This window comes from Podarcis pityusensis (assembly GCF_964106645.2).
Source record: "Podarcis pityusensis genome assembly, chromosome: 12".
NCBI lineage: Eukaryota > Metazoa > Chordata > Lepidosauria > Squamata > Lacertidae > Podarcis > Podarcis pityusensis.
The window spans coordinates 23822030-23842564 of NC_138037.1; the positions used below are offsets into that span (position 1 = coordinate 23822030).

A 20535-nucleotide genomic window follows, 5' to 3' on the forward strand; every position below is an offset into this window, starting at 1 on the left:
GGCAAATCCTACTTTTTTATCGGTGCTAGCTCTGGGTTTTGAGAGGTCCTTGAGCAAAAGTCCCTCAGTGGAACTCCCACCACTCCCTTGCCCTTCCTGGAAGTGCTTATTTCTACCTCTGGACCCCATACACACAATGGCCCATGAAGAAATGGGAAGTGAGCGAGCCAGCAGTGGCAGTTTCTCCTGCTCACTACCACGGTTTGCTGCTGCTTTCTTTCTGCACCAGAGAGAAATGACGAATAGGTGGCACTGGCAAGAGGAACAGCAACAAGGCCAGGTAGGTGCAGCATAGGCCTTGCTGGGTGCCCAGTGATGCTGACCTCTGATGCAGACCCTGTTTTCTATTTTAAGTTTCAAATATCTATGCCTATTTAACATTACTCATTAGGGTTGTCAGCTTGCAAACCAAAGACTTTCCCATACTTTGCCTCTAGCACTGAACTGGTAGATTAAGGAAGCTACAGGCTTTTAAAAAAAAAATCCCTCTTTCTTTGATCACTCCTCCTTCCTTGTTTTTCTTGTATAGTGGTACCTCGGGTTAAGAACTTAATTCGTTCTGGAGGTCCATTCTTAACCTGAAACTGTTTTTAACCTGAGGTACCACTTTAGCTAATGGGGCCTCCCACTGCCGCTGGCTCACGATTTCTGTTCTCATCCTGAAGCAAAGTTCTATTTCTGGGTACTATTTCTGGGTTAGTGGAGTCTGTAACCTGAAGCATCTGTAACCCAAGGTACCACCGTACCTACTGTGTAGCTTGCTACAGCAAACAAAGGAGATGGAAAAAAGAAAGGCACTGGAAAACATGGGAGAGAGAAGCCACAGCTGCTTTGTGGTACAGGGGAGTTTATGAGTTGCAACCTGGCAACTCCAATCTCAGACAATTTCACCGCCTTTAATGTGTTTAGTTTTGGTACAGCATGAATTTTCTCTCCCAAATATGTCTAAACACAGTTACACACTCAAAATGCACATAAGCGTTCTCCAAGATAAATTCAAAAACATTTCATTGCAGTGAACCCTTCATGATTTTCCACATCAGTGACTCTGAGGTGGTGGACTCCACCATGCATGGGAACGCAGCCCGCTTCATCAACCACTCATGTGAGTGGTTTTCTGTAGGCTAAAGAAAAATCCTGTTTATTGTGAATGAAATTTTGACTAAAAAATTGGCAGACTACCTGAACAGCTAGACTCATCAGGAGCAAAATCAATGCAATCTACAATGCCGTCACATCGCCGAGAAACTGGAATACAGCTATTAGTCGATGGACACAACAAAGACCCATTGAAGCAATCTTTAATAGCTAAATGAAAGGAGAAACAAACAAGATGGTTAGAGAGCCTTGTTATTTAGTGATACAACATAGCAACAAGACAAATAGTTGGTTATTCACTTTAACCTTACAGAAATGTTATAGGGTTTGTTCTGGTTTCTAGTCATCTTTATGGCAGCCCCTTTAAATCCATATTGTTAGTTTTAATCTATAAAGTTCTAAACTGCTTGCTTCTGAATGTGTGCAGGAGTTTAATTTCATTCCTATGCTCCATTGTGTTCTCTAATTTCCCCGTGGAGATCCAGGCATGCTCTGTCTATGGAATATTTCTGACGACAACTGAAAATGTACCTGTTTAGCCAGGCACTTCCCTGTCTTTAATATTGGTCCTCAGCATTCCCAGTTTACTGTGATTGATTTTTGAATTTTGTTTTATTGAGCTGGTCATATTGTGTTATTTTATTTATATATAAAACACCTTAGGGTCCCCCCCACAATGGAAAGTATATAAATTATCAGTATGTGTGGGTGTGTTTGTGTATTATTACAATAATAATAGATAAATAATACATTTGACAGTGCATGTGACATACGCTCAACACTCTCAAAATACGTGTCATGTGACTGTGTGTTGACAAGAATTCTCAACAGATGCTCCAGAAGTGTTTATCTTTCCAGTGGGCATGCTTCAAATACTATCCCTTAAGGCCATTCTGTACAATGAATGTACACAGTTTGACCGCTCAGCAGTTGATGACTCAGTGGACTGTCTGAACTGTAAAGTATGACATGGTTTGAAACATTTCTGCATATTGTATGGCGGCTCCCCATTTGTGGAATGCTCTCCCCAGGGAGGTTGGCTGGTGCCAGCATTATATATCTTTAGTTGCCAGGCAAAAACTTTCCTCCATACCTAGGCCATTGGCCTTTAACTATCTTGGGCCTTTTAGAAGTGGGTGAAATGTTTTTAATGTATCTCTTTTCCCCCTTGGTTTTTTGTTTTTTAAAAAATGTTTGGCTGTAAGTCTCTTTGGGTTGCCTTGGGCAAGATAAAGTGACTAACAAAATTAATAAATTAAATTAAATTTAAAATGTGATGGTTGTTTCACATATGCAAATTGTTGCTTGATGTTTCATCCACAATGCAATAAATATGCATTAGTACACCCTGTGAGGTAGGTTTGGCTGAAAGGCAGTGACTGGCTCAAAGTCACCCACTGACCTTCATGGTCAAGTAGGGGTTTCAGTCCCTGGTCTCCCAAGCCCTAGTCCAACACTTTAACCACTACAACACACTGGTGCTCTCTCTCTCCCCCCCTCTCTCACGGCTCTAGCTTGCGGTTCTATGGTATTTGGTAGGCCCTGAAACCTTGATGGTGACTGGCAAGAGATCTGTCTGTTTTATTTTATATGTACTGTATGCTTTGCTTTTCCAATATACAAAATTAATCACACTGTTCAGAAAAGGAACAAGAATATAACTTGCATTTCAGGACCAGAGATGTGTATGCTGTATGCCAGAGATGACTTTTATTTAACTTAATATTGAAACTATGCAGCTAGATGAAAATAATTACACATTGCCTCCATGCAAGAGAGTATTTATCCCGGTACCAATAAATCACCAAATAGTCTAAAATGTTCTATTTTGTGTTGCAAAAATTAAAACACACTGTGCTTGCAAGCATAAAAATATCTATCCTGTTTTTTCACCTAAAGCTGTATACTGCCATGCAGCAGCATTCCACTATAATCTCTAAGATCATCTAACGTCAAAGAACTCTAAAGGGATAATCTTGGAGGAAATGCATAAGCCTCCAACTAATTCATGATGGGATCACTGATCAACAGGATGTGACCCGAATGCCTGTGCTTAGTCTTCCAGAAACTAACAGCGTTTTGTCATTAGAGCTACTATAATTAATGAAATGTTCTGTAGTACTGTCTGAGATTATTATTTTTCAGTATCATTGTTTAAGAGACTATGGACAGATTTCTTCCCACCCCAATGGCATTGTTGGTTGACTAATTTCACATTCAGGAGAATTGGTCTCAGAATGGGATAATAATTTTTTAAAAACCAAGGAAATGACAAATGTATGCACAGCTACAAAGGTCTGATATCATTTATCCATTCAAAGCCAGGGCATTACTAACAAATTCTGAAAGTAGCTGCATCAGCAAGTAACAATGGCGTATACCCAATTCAACAACAATACAATCTCTTTAATCATATTATTATGTAAGTGATGCAACAACGTTACAGGCAAGTATTGGGCAAGCCCTGCTTGTGTTTTGGGGCTTTCATACCCACAAGGAACGGCTGGGTGGTTGAGGGCAACTGTGTTAATTCAAGAATCAGTAGCAATAACTACAGTGAAATCACCGTAAATTCACCAAATGACTCCGAGAGCCACATTAGAGACAGGTATCTCAAGGCATTTCATGTGATTCAAATTTTGAACACAGAGCAGAAAAAACTATTCAAAATAGCAAGATAGTATGTCCCATTTGCCAGATCTAGCAATCTGAATTTACAGCGGATAATTACTGAACATGAACTTTGTGACTACATAATCTTTGAACCATCTGACCACAACTTGTATCACCCCATAATGTCACATCTCAGAGTTTCAGACAGATCCCACACAGAGGTAAATCAAATATCCCTTAGCTTGACTGAACTCAGCATTTTAGCAGCAAACGATAAGATTTAATGAATTAATTATTTTGACTTTGATTAGTTTGGAGAGTTCACCTTTCAGTAGGATTAGTTCAATTAGCTCAATTTATGAGGACTACTTGATTTTTAGTTAGTTTTTTTCAGTTAGTTTGGTTAATATGAAGTGATCAGATTCATTAGTGCTGAGGTACGATTTCAGAAGTATTCAAAAATCATTTTGAAGCAAGAAAAAAGAGTGGTGCAAACCCACTGTGGGACACATTTTTGCCAATGATTTTGACTGCCTTAATTGGTGAACTTCCAGAGGGGAATTATGGAATTATTAACTGAGAGTATGTGACAGTTTTAATATGTTTTTAGTTGTTCATAATTGTTCTTAAATATTTTTATTGTATTTTTATTGTTGTTTACATTTATGATTCCCCCTTTTCACTTTGTGTAATCTCCCTAAATAATCCTTTATTTAGTCGTGATTAAGATCTTTAATGCCATCTAATCCATATTGATTCTGCATATGAGATAATTTTTAGAATAATACTATAGCATGTAAAATATTAAACATTATGCTTCTTTAAAAGTAAGTATGCTCCTAAAAGAATGAGCTCCTCATCCATTATCACTAAACACTATCCAAACTAGCAAAACATTCTTGTAGTGTGTGTGTAAAATGGAAGTATGGTGAGAATGAAAAGCATAATGCACACAACAGAAAAATGAAAACTATTTCAACATTTAATTATAAAAATAAAAACCAAATAGTATCACAATTACAAGCAATATATTTCAGCAGCCAAATGCAGTGGTACCTCAGGTTAAGTACTTAATTCGTTCCGGAAGTCCGTACTTAACCTGAAACTGTTCTTAACCTGAAGCACCACTTTAGCTAATGGGGCCTCCTGCTGCTGCCGTGCCCCAGGAGCACGATTTCTGTTCTCATCCTGAAGCAAAGTTCTTAACCTGAAGCACTATTTCTGGGTTAGTGGAGTCTGTAACCTGAAGCGTATGTAACCTGAAGCGTATGTAACCTGAAGCGTATGTAATCTGAGGTACCACTGTACAGTTTTACCCTACGTACTCCTAGGAGACTTTGGCTATTTTCGTTGTTTTTATGGATACTCAAGGAAAGTTTGTCACAGACAGATCCAAATCGCTACAAGTTTCTCAGCAATCTATCAACTGAAACAGTTATTCTGTGTGCAGAAACATCCTCCTTTATGTCAATTGTTGGTAAGTGTTAGGCATTTGAGTCCGCCATATGTGACTATTCAGAATGAGGGACTGTTCAGGAATGAGGTCTGAGCAGCTTTTATTCTCTGCATATAGTTAAGATATTGGCAAGGACTTAACTGTAACTCTAGAATTCTCTGGCTGTTTTAATGTTTATACTTAAGTTGCATTTCTTGTTTTGCAGTTAATGAATATTGCATTCAGTCCAGGTTCTCTGATAGTTAAAACTGACTTTTGTGAGGGACAATTAACACCATCCTATTAATGTTTCATGATGCTGATATGACATTTATGTTGGATCCTGAATGCTACTGAAGTTTTTGTGGGTGCAACTATACTTGTTTCCACCACAGGGATGGAGGTAGGGGAAAACAGACTCAGCCCTTTAAAAATAAAATAAAATTCATTAACACTTTGTCTTTCAAGGTTTATAGGAATACAACCCAGATCCTATTAATGGCAGAATAAAGGACAGGAAAATCATTTTTCAGTCATTGCTGTCAGCAGTGAAGCCACACTCTACTTGGGCAAATGAACAATGTATACCTACCTACCATTAATTCAATTTTTATTCCTTCTCTGTTTTAAATCATGCAGTTTTAAAAAATAAAACAAATAAGTGAGATTATATCCTCTTTGTAAGAATTTGGAATGGTGGAAGGACTGGCTAAGTACAACATTTGTAACCATAAGCAGTAATTTCATGCTTCTGGAAGACAGAGCAGGAAATAAAATCCACCATATTAATCGTTATAATGCAACATTAACATATATACCCTACTATCAAGCTCTTCTGTCAGCACTGCTGGAATCCCCCTGCCTACACAAATCTTTAAATCACACATGGCAAGAATTTTGTGGTGGCAGTAGTAGTGGAGATGAGGGTTTACAAAGATCTGAGTGAAAGATTTTCTGATTGCCTCCTTTTTCATTCTGGATTTAAGTTTTATCTCTACGGAACACATTCAACTACACCACCCCAGTCTAGTGCCTGGTCTGGGAAAGGAATTTTCACTCAATAAAAACTGGGGCTCAAAACTCAGAAAAGAATCTAGGTGGCTTGCGGTACAGATCAGGAATTTATAACAGGAAGGGAAACAATATGCATTAAATGATAGGAGTCACATGGCTTGCTAGTTCAGGAGAGATAACGTAAAACACACACATGTAGCAATGTTTTATGTCTGCCAGCCCTCATGACAGTCGCAAACATTTAATACAAACGTGTCACACGTTAACACTAAAAAGAGAAATAGAACATGGTGTATTGCTTTTCAGTAATTACAGCACACTATTTTTATATTTTTAATAGGATTTTTTCCCTGGTAAGTGTGCACAGGATTGCCGCCTAACAATGTAGCCTCTATATAAATTTACACACAATTTAGTCTTATTGAATTTAACAAGGCTTACTCCTAGAAAACTGAGTTTAGAATTGTAACCCAGATCTATTAATATGATGAGATTTTCTTATTTGTGCTCTCTTGCAGAAACATGAACAGAAATAAGTTCTATCTGTAAGTGCTATCTCATTTGCTTCCATGAGAGGCAGCACAAAGGGATTCAGAAAAATAGCTGCTCCTTCCCATGAAGTAAATGAGCAAGTCTGCTCATACAAGGAGATTTATGCGCCCATTTGTATATATACAGAGCTCTGGGGTGAGGTCATATTTTCTTTTCTTTATTCATCATTTTTGAACCAACAAAATTGCCATACATACTCCAGTGCCAGTATTCCAAATATACTGTATAAACAGTATTTTAAATTAAATTAACTCTTTTGAGTGGCTCCCAGTGGGCATACTTAAGCCTCTTCTAGGTCTTGCCAGTAACTGAGGTGCATACCTTATTTTAGTTTTTTATCTTATATTTATCTTATAAAATTATCTTAACTATTTTGAAACTTCCATCAGTCCAAGAATGCACACAAAGATGTCTTTATCACAGGTATTCAACCCAATGGTTTAAACTCAAGGAAGAAATTTGTTATATGGGAGGGTATCATGGAGCCATGCCTTTAATTTTTCATCCCCTAAAAGTCAATTCCACTTCTTAATAACATCAGAGGGCAGGGAAATGTAGACTCTTTATATGCACAAGATTGATCTGTTATTATATTGATGCGGCAAATGTTTAGAATATGTAGTAGCTGGATCCATTCCCATTCTGCTGTATCAAGTAGAGACTATGACCAAGTCAGACCTTTAAGCGTCAGTTTCCTAGCCCTGATGATTCAATAATAATTCAATAATAATTGAGGCAAACTATAAATTATAATTCGCCTCAAATGTGATAAGATTGCTGTAGGGTGCACTGGGAATTTCTAAAGACCCCTGGGACTTATCTTTGTTATTCGTCCATGTGACGTATCATTCAATATTATGTTATACTAGTTGGCAGGGTCCCATGGACTGCAAGAAGATCAAACCTATCCATTCTTAAGGAAATCAGCCCTGAGTGCTCACTGGAAGGACAGATCCTGAAGCTGAGGCTCCAATACTTTGGCCACATCATGAGAAGAGAAGACTCCCTGGAAAAGACCCTGATGCTAGGAAAGATTGAGGGCACAAGGAGAAGGAGACGACAGAGGACGAGATGGTTGGACAGTGTTCTTGAAGCTACGAACATGAGTTTGACCAAGCTGCGGGAGGCAGTGGAAGACAGGAGTGCCTGGAGTGCTCTGGTCCATGGGGTCACGAAGAGTTGGACGCGACTAAACAACAACAGTGGGCAGGGGGTTAAGTAAAAATAAATAAACCAAACATTACCCATAGAATCATAATATTTTACATTGATTTTGGGTTGTAGTTTTTGTATACAATGAACTTACGACAATTGGCTTCATCTTCATTGAACCTACAGTCGGCCACACCATCGCATCTCAGGAGTGATGGGATACACGACTTGTTAGCACACTGGAATTCCGCTTCCTTGCAATGTCTCGGGGAGGCTGTGGTAGGTTGCTCAGTAGGGCAGGCCATTTCATCAGTCCCATCAATGCAGTCTTCCACTCCATTGCACTTTGCAGAAAGAGGCACACACTGCTTTACGTAGCTGCATGTGTATCTCTCACTGCCACACGTTTGAGGTTGTGGTACAATTGGTCCTAGGGGGAAAGGATGTGGAAAAGAATTTCAATTATAAGATGATCTGCTTGAATTACAGGGCCAGGGAGCCTCCTTACCTTTTCAGGGAGCCTTCTTACCCTATCAGCTACTGTTTTCAGAAATCTGCAGAGTGAACTTAGGCTCCACACTTACATGGGAGTATGTTATTTCTCACTGAGTACGCATGCTTTGAATTAGTTGCAGCTTTTTAACCACTTCTTTCTGGAATAATGCATCTGACATAGGAGATATTGAGTAAAAGGTAAGATTGCTGCAACTGGCTACACAAGCCTAAGCATTTATATTTACAAGAAAATCCCACTGAATTCAATAGGGCATACTCCCAAGTAAATATTTTTTTGGCATTGTAACCTTAATTTCCTTTATAATCACAGGCAGTCAAACCTTCTTTTTCTTTTTTTCTTTTTTGTACTTCTGAAAAAGAGTCATCCTCTTTGCCTTGAATAATGAGAGTGTTTAAATCCTTGGCAGAATTAGGGCCTAAGTATTTATGCCATTCTGACAACTTGCTCTTTGGAAGAAGAATTTAACAGAGGTCAGGATACATAAGGACCAAGGCTATGATTCAAGCAAGCTTATTTAGAAGGAGGTTTGAGAAAGAAATCAATTGGAGTACATCAAAATAAATGTGTTTAGGATTGAGAGGCCAATATAGTTAAGAATGAAAAGTGGTGGTCCTGAGATTCAGTGAAGAAATATCTGATGGTTGATCAAATTCTTATCTCCATAAATCCAGTCCAAAGCTATACAATAAAGACTTGTGTTTTTTTTAACTGTTTGCACGTTTCATTAACATTAATGATCCAGTATTTCTTCTAGCACCAAACATTGGCTGGAATTAGTTAGATCTTACTGTTGACATAGCTAACACAGATATATGCTATGGTATTCTTTGGTTCCTGGAGCAGAAAGGTAGTAATAAACATTTATATATAGTCTAAATGAAATGTTTCAATTTAGAAAAAATCGGAAGTATAAGACACTGCTGTTTATTATGTGAGATAAATGAGGTTCTCCCCCTTCAGGATATTTTTAAGTATCAACATCTCAGGTAATAAACATACCCATTCACACCTTCTTTGTAATTGCACTATCCTAAAATGGTATTAAGTATAGCATGCTACTGCCAATTTGCCATTCAAAGTGGACAATGATGCAACTTCTTGTGTGAGTGATGGTCCCCCATTAAAAGAGCTACAATACTATTTATTATATTTTCATACCCTTTACTCAAGCACCTCAGCTCAATGTACAGAGTTCTTGCCCATCCCATTTTATCCTCACAACAAACTCGTGATGCTGGCCAAGCTGAGAGAGAATGACGGGCCCAAGATCGCTCAGAGAGTTTCATGGCTGATGAGGATTTGAACCTTGGTTTCCCTGGGCCCTATCTGACACTCTAAGCATTTATACCACATAAAATCTAAAACCCAAGAGCTCATTTTCTGTGACATTCTGTGACACAATACTTCCATAGAAGAGTGATCATTGTAACCAAAACACAATCCAGGGAAAGTTTAGCATGCTGATGATGCACTGTGAACTAAGCACGGGAAGTTCGAAAATCCCATTAATTTCAGTGGGACTTTGGCATAGTTAACTTTCTCTTGTGTGCACCGTGTATATACCAACAAAGCAAAATTATATTTAAAAACCACCAATTTCTGCTTTGGTAAGAACCAACAAACTTCTGATGACTGTACCCATATTTACTGAAACAATGTGAATTTCTAATGAATTTAAGAGAAAAATGCTGCTCTTAAGGCCTTTGTCAAGAAAACATATGTTAGGGGTGTGCATTGGCTCTGCATGGGCCAACTAATGAGGTGAACTGGGATTTTTTGCTGCCTTCCTGAAGGGCAATGTCAGGGTGCTCACAAAACATTGTGTCGTTCTGTTGCTTTGTTTCTGGACTTTTTTTATATTGTATAGTTCTGTGTTTTACTATATATTTTTATCTTTCTCTAGCTTTTCTGTGGGCTTTGCTTTTTTTGTTAAAGCATAGCAGTGGAGGATTTTTAAAGAAACAACAACCCCAAAAGCTTCATTTCAGGTTGCTTTTTAAACAAACAAACGTTGTTCTACTTTAACAATAAATAAACAAATTGCTAATCAGAACTCTACAGGCAGCATTCCAGACAGTCTCATGTTGTAAGATGTACTAGAGATGAAAAGCATCACGAAGAGAAGGCCACACAGAGGATACATAAACAGAAATAATTCTAACACAAACGGTTTATGGAGGGGGAACCAGGAGGTTGCACCTTGTAATGCAGAACTGAAACTACAATGCTTGAGAGCTGACTCAGAAAATTCCTAGTATGGCAAACCAGATGAGCCAACATTTATTCATTTAATTTCATAAAATTTATGCACTGCTTGATATAAACAAAAAACAAAAAACTCGAAGTGGTTTACAAAAAGATAAAACAATTAAACCACAAAAAAATACATTACAGGAAGCCTTCTGGATAGCACAAAAAACTAGTGGGATGGGAAAGCTGGTGTGATGGTTCAAACTTTTAAAACATGTACAAGCAAGAATACATATCACTTGGCCACTTCTTAATTGTTTTAAGGTGAGAAAGAACAAGACTCCCACCCGTCCCCTGTGCTTTCCCCTACTCATGAAGGATTATGGAGGGAAATGAATTATTTCTCCCACTAAAAGCTTCTGGACCTATTTATCTGCAATTTGGCAAGTCTAATACAGTCTTAATGAGCTTCCATGTAATAAATAATATATTTTTTATTTATACCCCGCCCAACTATTCCATCCATTTTGGTCAAGGAAAACATTATAGCTGTTTTTAGATTTCCCATTATGGTGAATGGGGGCCACAGAGTTTTAGATTATACAGAGTAGCCTGGAACCCAAACCACAAAATGAAGTGATGAGACCACAAAATAACACACAAACAGATCTGAATCTTAACGTGTTTAAAGCTACAGATACAACACAAATCTTGTGGCAGTGTCCAATGCTAATATACTAATATATGCTAATATATGTCAATGGTTTCTGTGATCCCCAAAGAAGAGCACAGGCTCCTAACACATCAGAGACTAGAATATTTTCATACAGCTTTGTACCATTATAGTAGTTTGTTGCTACTACTAGTGGGGAAGTACGGGGAGTACGGGAAGCTATTTTGTGTGTTATTGTTTTCCTCTCTCTTAGCAAAGAATTATGGATGGTTTGGAAGTTACAGTACTAAATGCATCATTTCACTTGGGCAGTTAGAAGTGCCAGCAATTGCTGATCACAGTAAGCCTAACTCCTTGGTAGGCAGTTGGCAGGTCCTCCAGATGATTTGTGCCCTCACTAGTAGCCAAAGCAATGAAGTCATGAACTAGGATGGCACGCCACTGAACTTTGATCTGACTCTCGGGGCCTTAGCAACACTTGGAAATTACATCCTGTTAGATACAACCTTTCAGGTTAAGAACAGCTGACTGACTGATGGCTAAACAAGACATCTCTGTCTGCAGAGAGTACTTCTCAGTGGCTCCTCAATACTGTCTTCTAGCAGTAGGGGTGGTTTCTAGGCATTATAAATTATAATCCCCTCTTAAATTATGAAAATCCTGTGCATGATTATGTGGTAGTAAGTCCCACTGGGTTTAGGATTGCAGCCTTAGGATTGAATAAGTGGTTTGTTTTCAGATACCCTTTTCTTCTAGCTGCCCTAAAGACATTTGATTTCAATATTAAATAATAAACATTGATAAAGTACTTTCAAGTGTTGAAAAAGTTTGATATCAGCATAGGAACAAATTTCCTTGGTCAGGATTTGAATTATTTCCCACAAATATCAGAAAAGGGGGAAGAGTAAGATGTACATTAAGTCAATATAATAATTACTAGACCCAGGGTGCAGTCCTAATGCCAAAACTGCTGGCGTGAGTGAAGACCTGGTACATCATTAGCTGAGCCGGGAGGTTTCCAGTTCAACAGGGCTACACTAACTTAAGTTCGCAGCCAGAAAAACACTGGTGTATCTCCTCCAAGTCAGCTCAGCAAGAACCCATGTGGATCTTAAACCAGTGCAAGCCCTGGAAAAGCAGTGTGGTGTGGGTGTGGCAGGAGGGAAAGGGGGACTTAGACTACAGCACATCCAAACCCATTCAGCAAGACCTGGGAACCAGACAAAAGGGGTGGTGTAACTCAAACACTATTTAAAAGTTTGCTTTCCCTCTCCCAGGCTTATACCTGCTCAGCCAGCAGCAGCCTTACTTCTGAACAGAGTGTGGATCTGGCATATTTTGCCCCCACTTAATTTATGATGGCTTAATTCATGCCACCTTCTTGTGCTTATGATTGCCCTCTCATCCTCTTGAACAAACAGGGAAGGCACTTTTGAGGGAGCATTTAGCACTACTTGAGCTCAATTAAAGAAACTAGAGAGTGTGTGGCAATGCAGGAGTACAAATGGATAAGCAATGACTAACAAAGCAAAAGCAAATCCAGTGTTTTTTAAAAAAAAAATTGGAGGAATCAAACAGGGCGGTATTTTCTTATTGACTGCAAGCTAATCTGTTCAATAGGATTTACATCCATCCAGTGCTTAGGATTTCATCCCATAAAAGGGAATTTAGACACACTATTTATTCTTAAGAGCTTTTTCTGATCAAGAGAATCAAGAGAAATCTGCAGATCCAGAACTGCAATTAACAGCAAAATCCTGTGAAATAAACAGTGAATTTTCAATTATTCACTAGACCCTGAATTTCTATCCCTGTTTAGACTGTAGATGCTCAAATTAAATAGATACAAAAAGAACAGTGCTCTTTTGCAATGCTGAATAAATCAAAATTATACCAGTTAAGGCTTCCAGCATAAGAAGACTCCCAGCTGTATTGAAACTCCAAAGCAACAGTCAAAGTGTTAGTATTCCATGTGTACCTTCATTTGCAGGAAAGAACTGATCTCTACAAGGACAAGTATCATACTTGACTGATCATTGCAATGTTCACAAAGTCAAACTTTCAATGTTTATGGCCTTCCTGACAGGGTTGTGAATTATCATGAGTGTTCACCAAAGCATTAAACAGACTACTGATGCCTATAATTCAGGGAGCGAGTGCCCAAGGTCTTGCTTTTGGTCTATAAAGGAATAGGTAATCTAGTTCTAATCTACCCCAGAGGCCATCTGCTCAGGAAACATTAGAGTTTGATGGGACAGCATAGGCTTCCTGACTCACAGACAAATTCAAAGTGTTCTTCTTGCTCATGTTTCTGAAATCCCCCTCTAGACTGCATTTATGAAACAAAGCTGCTGTTGTAACAAATTGCACCACACCTCAGCAAACAAACTCTAACAGTGCTTGAGAGCATTTGAGGTAGAATGGGGCTGCAGGTGTCCATACCTGAATCTAGACGTAGAAGCTGTTATTAACAGGAGTGGCCAATACAATCTTTCCTTCATTTTGTAGACTTAAAGAAGAGATCAGGGAATGGAGCAGTCAAAAAAGGAAAGCAAGTAAACTGGCTACCCAGTTTTAATAGTCCGATTGTGAAAAGCAGAATTGTGAAAACAGAATTCCAGCTCCCATTCAAGTCCCTCTGAATTTCCCTTTTGCTTTCATTCTGTTGCAGTGCAAGAAGAACATGAACTCAATTCCAGGGCCAGAGTCAGAACCTGACATTTTGGGCCAGCTGCCAGGATCCCAACACCCTGGCAGGGCTCCCTGATGATGCTTGCCTTGGGCTCTCCTTTAAAAGTAAAACAAAAAACACTTCAATTTAGGCAATGGTACAAGCCTAAATGGGACGCAGGTGGCACTGTGGGTTAAACCACAGAGCCTAGGGCTTGCCAATCAGAAGGTCGGCGGTTCGAATCCCTGTGACGGGGTGAGCTCCCATTGCTCGGTCCCTGCTCCTGCCAACCTAGCAGTTTGAAAGCACGTCAAAGTGCATGTAGATAAATAGGTACTGCTCCAGCGGGAAGGTAAACGGCGTTTCCGTGCACTGCTCTGATTCGCCAGAAGCGGCTTAGTCATGCTGGCCACATGACCTGGAAGCTGTATGCCGGCTCCCTCGGCCAATAAAGCGAGATGAGTGCCGCAACCACAGAGTCGACCACGACTGGACCTAATGGTCAAGGGTCCCTTTACCTTTACAAGCCTAAATGTCATTTTAAATTCCTACAGTGGCCTAGAGTGGCATATATGCCCACTAGACCACTTTGATTGGCCACTTTGAACTGGCACTACTACAGGTGCCATATAATACCTGTTCTGTATTTGTAAGAACTTGATTGCTTGGCATGACATCGCTTACATTTTGGAATTCCCTGCCTGTTGAGATCAAGCAGGTGCCTTCATTCTCCTCTTCTCAGCTCCTGAGAAAAATCTTATTGTTTCTAAGCATCTACCCAGATGCATACAAAGTTGAGGTGGTTTTAATCTGTTTAGTACTTAGTTAAAATACTAAAAGTACATTTTAAAGTATGGCTGTGATTTCCCTCCCCCTTGATTTTACTCTTTTATCTAGTCAGTGAAGGAACAGGCTTGCTGGAGAGCACTTTGTCTAGAACACCCTAAACACAAAGCTGGCCATGGCTAAATTTACACAGACATAGTTCTAGCCCAGTTTTCATTTTCCAAATCATCTCCAAAATCAAGTTTTATTTTATTTCACTATTGATTGCATTAGGTTTGTATGATTTGCCCAGAGGATTTTATCCCCCCCCCCCTTGTTACATATTGCAATTCAGCATTGCAGTAGCTCCAGGGACTAGGACTGAAGCTAGGCAGTCAAGGACTGAAATAAGAACTGCAGGCTGAGCTGTTACTATTGTGCAGTCATGTTTTGTCTCCAACCATCAAAGGAAATAGAAGCCCAGAGGACTATTCCCAGGTATGTGAATTGAACACTGCAATCCGTTGTTCTACTTCTTCCTGTTATTGTTAGCTTTGTTGTGTTGGGGTAGTAGGAACGATCAAGGATCAAGCAAGCATTTCGAATACAATTGACCTCTATTGCTACCTAATATGTCTGAAATAAACCCCACCTATGAGCCACTAGAGCAAACTACAGGAGCTCAAGAGGTTCAAAAAGCTCACTTTGAACTGTGTCTCTACCCTCCAAACACATAACAGGCAGCTGAGCGCTCCAAGATTCCAGAAAGTACAATGTAAGAAAACACTAGAAACCACACTATGAAATGCTCCCTATTATGAACAGTAACTAAATACATTAAGGCTGAACATGACTCAACAATTTCAAATATACAGCACCTCAGTAGGTCAGTAAAGGCAAAACTCATGTTGAAGAGAACAATATTCAGAAGCATCAGCAGATGACAACACCCAGTTTTACAATGAATGAAGTATTGAAGTTACTCTGGCATTTTACTGGAAGGACACAAGATCATACTTTCTCACGGACATTTTTAAAAAATGGGGGAGGGGCAGCATTCTAGCAAAATTCCCCAGTCTAATGAGGTCTTGCTGTTTAAGAAAAAAATAAAACCTCTGGTGAACTTAAGAAGTTGATAATGCTTTATTGCTTAGAGCTACCAACCAGCTAAATTGTGATTGCTTCCATTTAGAACATGTTGCCCTGGGAAACCTAAAGTAATTAAAGTGAGGCTGGAGAAGTAATAATGCAGAAAGAAAGACAAAAAGTCTGCAGCAACAAAGCAATCCTTTAAGGGAAGAGAACATTACAAGAAAAGTGAGACAGCAAGTTCTCATATTATTCCTTTATCTTGAGTTGAAAAAAATGTGGAACAAAGCTAAGTGCTGTGTGCAAAACACACACAAATCCATTTTTAAAATGCAAAGCTTTTATACAAATATATGAAGAAAAATATGGGGAAAGGGGAAAAGAAAGTGTGCTTTACCTAAAAGGCAAAAAGTTAAGGAGCTGCTGCTTTTCATCAAAGAGAGACAGTCCGTCCCCTCTAATTGAGCAGAATAGAGTCTTCCTGCCTATTTTTTTAAAAATGAATGTAATTCCATAATAAGCCTTGATTAACTGGGAATGCTCTATGCCTGTTTCCTATCTGTATGTTTTCATAAGATCACAGTTCAAACTAAAGCTGGGCCAAGAATCTCTACCTCACTTCACTTTTGTGGGATCTTTTGTCCCATGTGAAAACAGAAGAGGGATATTTGGAGGCACTGTGGGTGGGTGGGGAGAGAAGATTACGAATGTCTAAGGGGTGGTCAGTGAAGGCACCTATTATTTTCCTCAAAAAACTGAGCCACTGGGAGTGACACATCATATCTTTCCAGGGGCATTCTCTCCTAGGAAGGTAGCTGAACAGTCAAGCTGCTTGAAGAGGTGCTAGGCTCTTTGATTCAGAAAAAAGAAAAAAGGAAGAGAAGAGAAGAGAAGAGAAGAGAAGAGAAGAGAAGAGAAGAGAAGAGAAGAGGAGGGAGGGAACAAACATCTTGTTTTTTAGGCAAGACCTAAAATAAGGTTACCAGACGTCCCCATTTCCCAGGGACAGTCCCCAGATTTACAAATCAGTCTCCTAACAAAAACAGTTGAAGTTGAAAAGTGTCCCTGGATTCAATGAAAAAACCTGGTAACCTTAACCTAAAAGTATTTAAATTCACTCACCTCCAAAAAAGTAATCTTCACTGGGCATTTTTATCAGTTCAACATAGTAGGGCAGCTTAGTTAGTTACAGCAATAACATTAACAAGTAAATATCAGAGTCAAGGTCATACATAGCACAAAGGATCTACAGACACTGGTGTTCTATATTATCATTATTAATTTCATTATTTAAATATAATGTCACCTTTATATTTACATTTACAAATATTATTTAGGAATATTATTTATTTGTGTAGCCGAAACCATTACAAAACAAATATTTATGTTTGCTATTACTAGCACAGGCAGAGTTTCTCAGACTTGTATTCTGATGATGCTGGTGTTTTCACATTGGAAGTTGTGAGCAGTGATCCAAACCAAGAAACAGCTGCAATGCCATATCCATAATTCAAAGGTCTTCTAACATAATACACCATCGTGTTGGTGATTTACTGATCTCTCACTGTGGCGCAATACCACTGATGCCAACTAGAGTGAATGTCAACCAAACCAGCATCAGTTGGTTTTTGCTGCCAGACTAACAAGGACAAAACCATGCAATTTTTGAAGCAGTTTGAGCAAAGGTTATGCACACAGTAAACCTTGGATTTATAAGGCTGTCAGATTTGACCTATCATCATCTAAAATATATATACCTGATTCATTAACAACCCTTCTGAGGCATAAAGTCCCTGACTGGGTTGAGTTTAAAAAGTTTATTCTTAAATAACTCCCCTTGAAATCATTGCATTTTAACAGTTCCCAACTTTGGCTGGAAACATGTATTTTCAGCTTCATATCCATAGAAGTGATTGTTAATAACCAGGGTCACAAGGTTATGGTTGAAAATAGCAATACAAAGTCAATTGTGATGCATGTGAACTACGCTGTAGAAATTAAAACAATTCTTTGTTTTTTTCACAAGTGCAAAAGTTGTGCTGCACCACAAATATTTCAAGTTCATATCTGTATGCTGCTTCTTTCCCACAAGATATTTTTTTATCATCACTGACAAAAGAGGCATTGTTTTAAACATGGGGTTAAACAACTCACTGGAGAGAGAGAGGTGTTTTGCAACTGGAGGTCATAATTAGAGCAGAGCAACTAGTGGTATATTATTAATGAGCATATTTTCCAGCACTGCTATCATTTTTCACTTAGCCATAAGTGCCACAGTTGCCATCTGCTTATTGCCAATCACACACAAAATAGTCTTCTTAAACATGCAGAGTTAAACAAATGACTATTTGCACACAGCTGCCTCATTTACATTCAAATAAAGGCATTTACCTGGGTGATCATATCCCTACAAAAAAGAATGAATTTTCTATAGTGTGAACTACCTTCAAGAGGCCAAACTAGACATTAAATTGGCAGCAGATCAGGCTCTTCAAATGCAGATCTGCCCTCATCAGATATAAATCCAGAGGACAAAGACAGTCCAGGATAAGGAGCAACATGACAGGTGATACGCAAATTCTCATTGGTTAGCATAAAAAGTGGGAACACCACAGAGCTGTATTGCTGATAGGTAGATACTCAGACCATGGAAATACAAGTGGTAGAGAGGGCTCTGTGTGATGTCATTTGCCCTCCTCTCCTGGACAGAAAGCAAATAGTACTTCCTGTTCCTCTCTCTCTTCCTGTGACCAGCCATGAGAACAGGCATACCCTGTCCTTGCTCCAGCTCAGGCAGATGCCTGAAGCTGGTAATACTGTCAATTTACATATTTTGCCTGCTTAGCTTTTACTCCTTTCAAACAAAAGCAAGATTATAAGTAAATTATATTTTTATATTTGTTGCCTGATTCTTTGGTAAGCATGGTAAGAAAGGGAGAGCCGGCTTATTTCATACCTGGACTTGCTCAAAACAAGGCTTTGCAACCTACTTCCCAGGCTTTCATATTTTGCGCCCAAGGGTAAAATCATAAAATTCTGTTTAACCCACACATGCAGGTACCTGGAGGGATAAATTGCAATTAATATATTCTCTCCTACCCATCAAAGCCTATCTCAGATGATGAACCTCTGCTTGTCCATGGTTTACATTCCTGCAATCTCTTCCCCTTTCTCTCAGGGCTCAACCAGACTTCCGCTTGTCCTGCCGTCTTCCCCTCGGAAAACCCAGGTTTTATTGCTGAATTGGAGCAAATGTCAATTGGGTTTTCAGCGGATTGATGTTTGCTCTGATTCAGTGCTAAAGAGCAGCTTTTCCCAGGGAGAGGTAGGGCAAACAGAAAACTGCTCAGACCTGTGCCTAGAAAGCAGGACAAGTGGAAAACTGCTTGGTCGTAATGCAGCTGAGCCCAGGATGTAGGTGGGGGTGGGGATACATAGGGAGAAGTACTAAGGGGAAGTAAGTGGCAGGTGGCCCTGTCACTGCTTCATGTAGCTTGGTCCTCAGAGGTGCCTCACGCATGTTTTTTCTGAAAGAGAATTACTCATGTTAGAAAACACACATCAAATGCAATGAGTAAATGACCACTTGAGTATCTTGGGGAGTCTAATTGTATTGTGTACAATAACATACTTGTTCCCAAAGTATTTATATCAAAGAGGGAACCTACTATAAATGTATTAATAAACAGATAATGAGTTAATTATATGTGTCCAGCGACTTATCTGTAGAATTACGTACCTCCTGATGCACATTCTGGTGTGAAAGAAATGTCATCGAGAGCAAATTCGATGGGCTCATTAGCTCCTACTTCTGCTTCAAATGCCACTTTGAAAGGACTATTGCTGGAAAGGACCACATTTGCATAGGTCCATGTATTTTTTGTATTTCCAGTTGCTGCCCACATCAATATATCCATTCCAAATTCTTCAATGGCATACACCTATTGATAGCCAAATACAGAAAACACAACAACAATTTAGTAAGTACAGAAGTGTCATAATGCATGCCCAAGAAAGAAGGAATCACATATTCACAACAGCAATGAGAATATATTATATGGAGAGTAGAGGATAATGCAGGAGGTATTTGAACAGGGAGAGAGAAATAGCTTGATTAATGGAGGGAGAAGTGGGTAGGAGAAGTGGGGCATTTTCAGCAACTAGATTTTGAACACTCCTCCACGTAGTGTTATGCCAGGGATGTTTTCAGGGTGTGTGGGGAGTTGCCAGCTGTTGGTCAAGAAGGTCTAGGAGTTTAAATAAAAAGAAAGACCTATTGAAGTCTCTGGTACTTTCATCTCCAAAGGTTTGGGACCCTTATTTAGAAATGCATTGAAAAGGTTGTTTTTATTTCTTTTAAAACTCACAGATACAAGTTAAAAATATCTCCTAATACATATTTGCACATACAATATAATATAATTGATGGCTCAATTCCAAGCTCCTTAAGATAGCGATGATAGATTTTATAAACATAGAAGCATTTATCAGTAAGCCAAAATAAACCATCTTCTCAGCTCAGCCATCCTTTTGAGGTTTTATCCTTTCTTCCTCCCCTTAGAACTACTATAGGCTCTGATTGGCAGAAGTAAACTTGAATTTGCTAAGCAGCATTTCACAGAACAGCATGGCATCACTTCCAAATCACGGGAAATAGTACAAAAATTTGCTGAGCCACTCTGTGTTTTCCTTCCTCAAAAGTGAGATGGAGTAATAAAAAAATTAGTCATTTTTAATGAAATTGGCCTGTCCTCTGCTGTAATTTA

At 39.0% G+C, this 20535-nt stretch overlaps 1 protein-coding gene across 2 annotated transcripts in view; it reads right to left on the reverse strand.

Moving 5' to 3' along the window:
• Positions 1 to 20535, reverse strand: part of MALRD1 (MAM and LDL receptor class A domain containing 1) — a 228651-nt gene that overhangs the window by 45207 nt on the left and 162909 nt on the right. For both annotated transcript variants that reach the window (XM_080974345.1, XM_080974346.1), the window contains 3 exons: positions 19509 to 19710; positions 8019 to 8294; positions 1183 to 1308 (listed from right to left, as the gene is read on the reverse strand). In XM_080974345.1, the coding sequence (XP_080830471.1) occupies positions 1183 to 1308; positions 8019 to 8294; positions 19509 to 19710 (604 nt within the window). The remainder of the gene's footprint in view (positions 1 to 1182; positions 1309 to 8018; positions 8295 to 19508; positions 19711 to 20535) is intronic.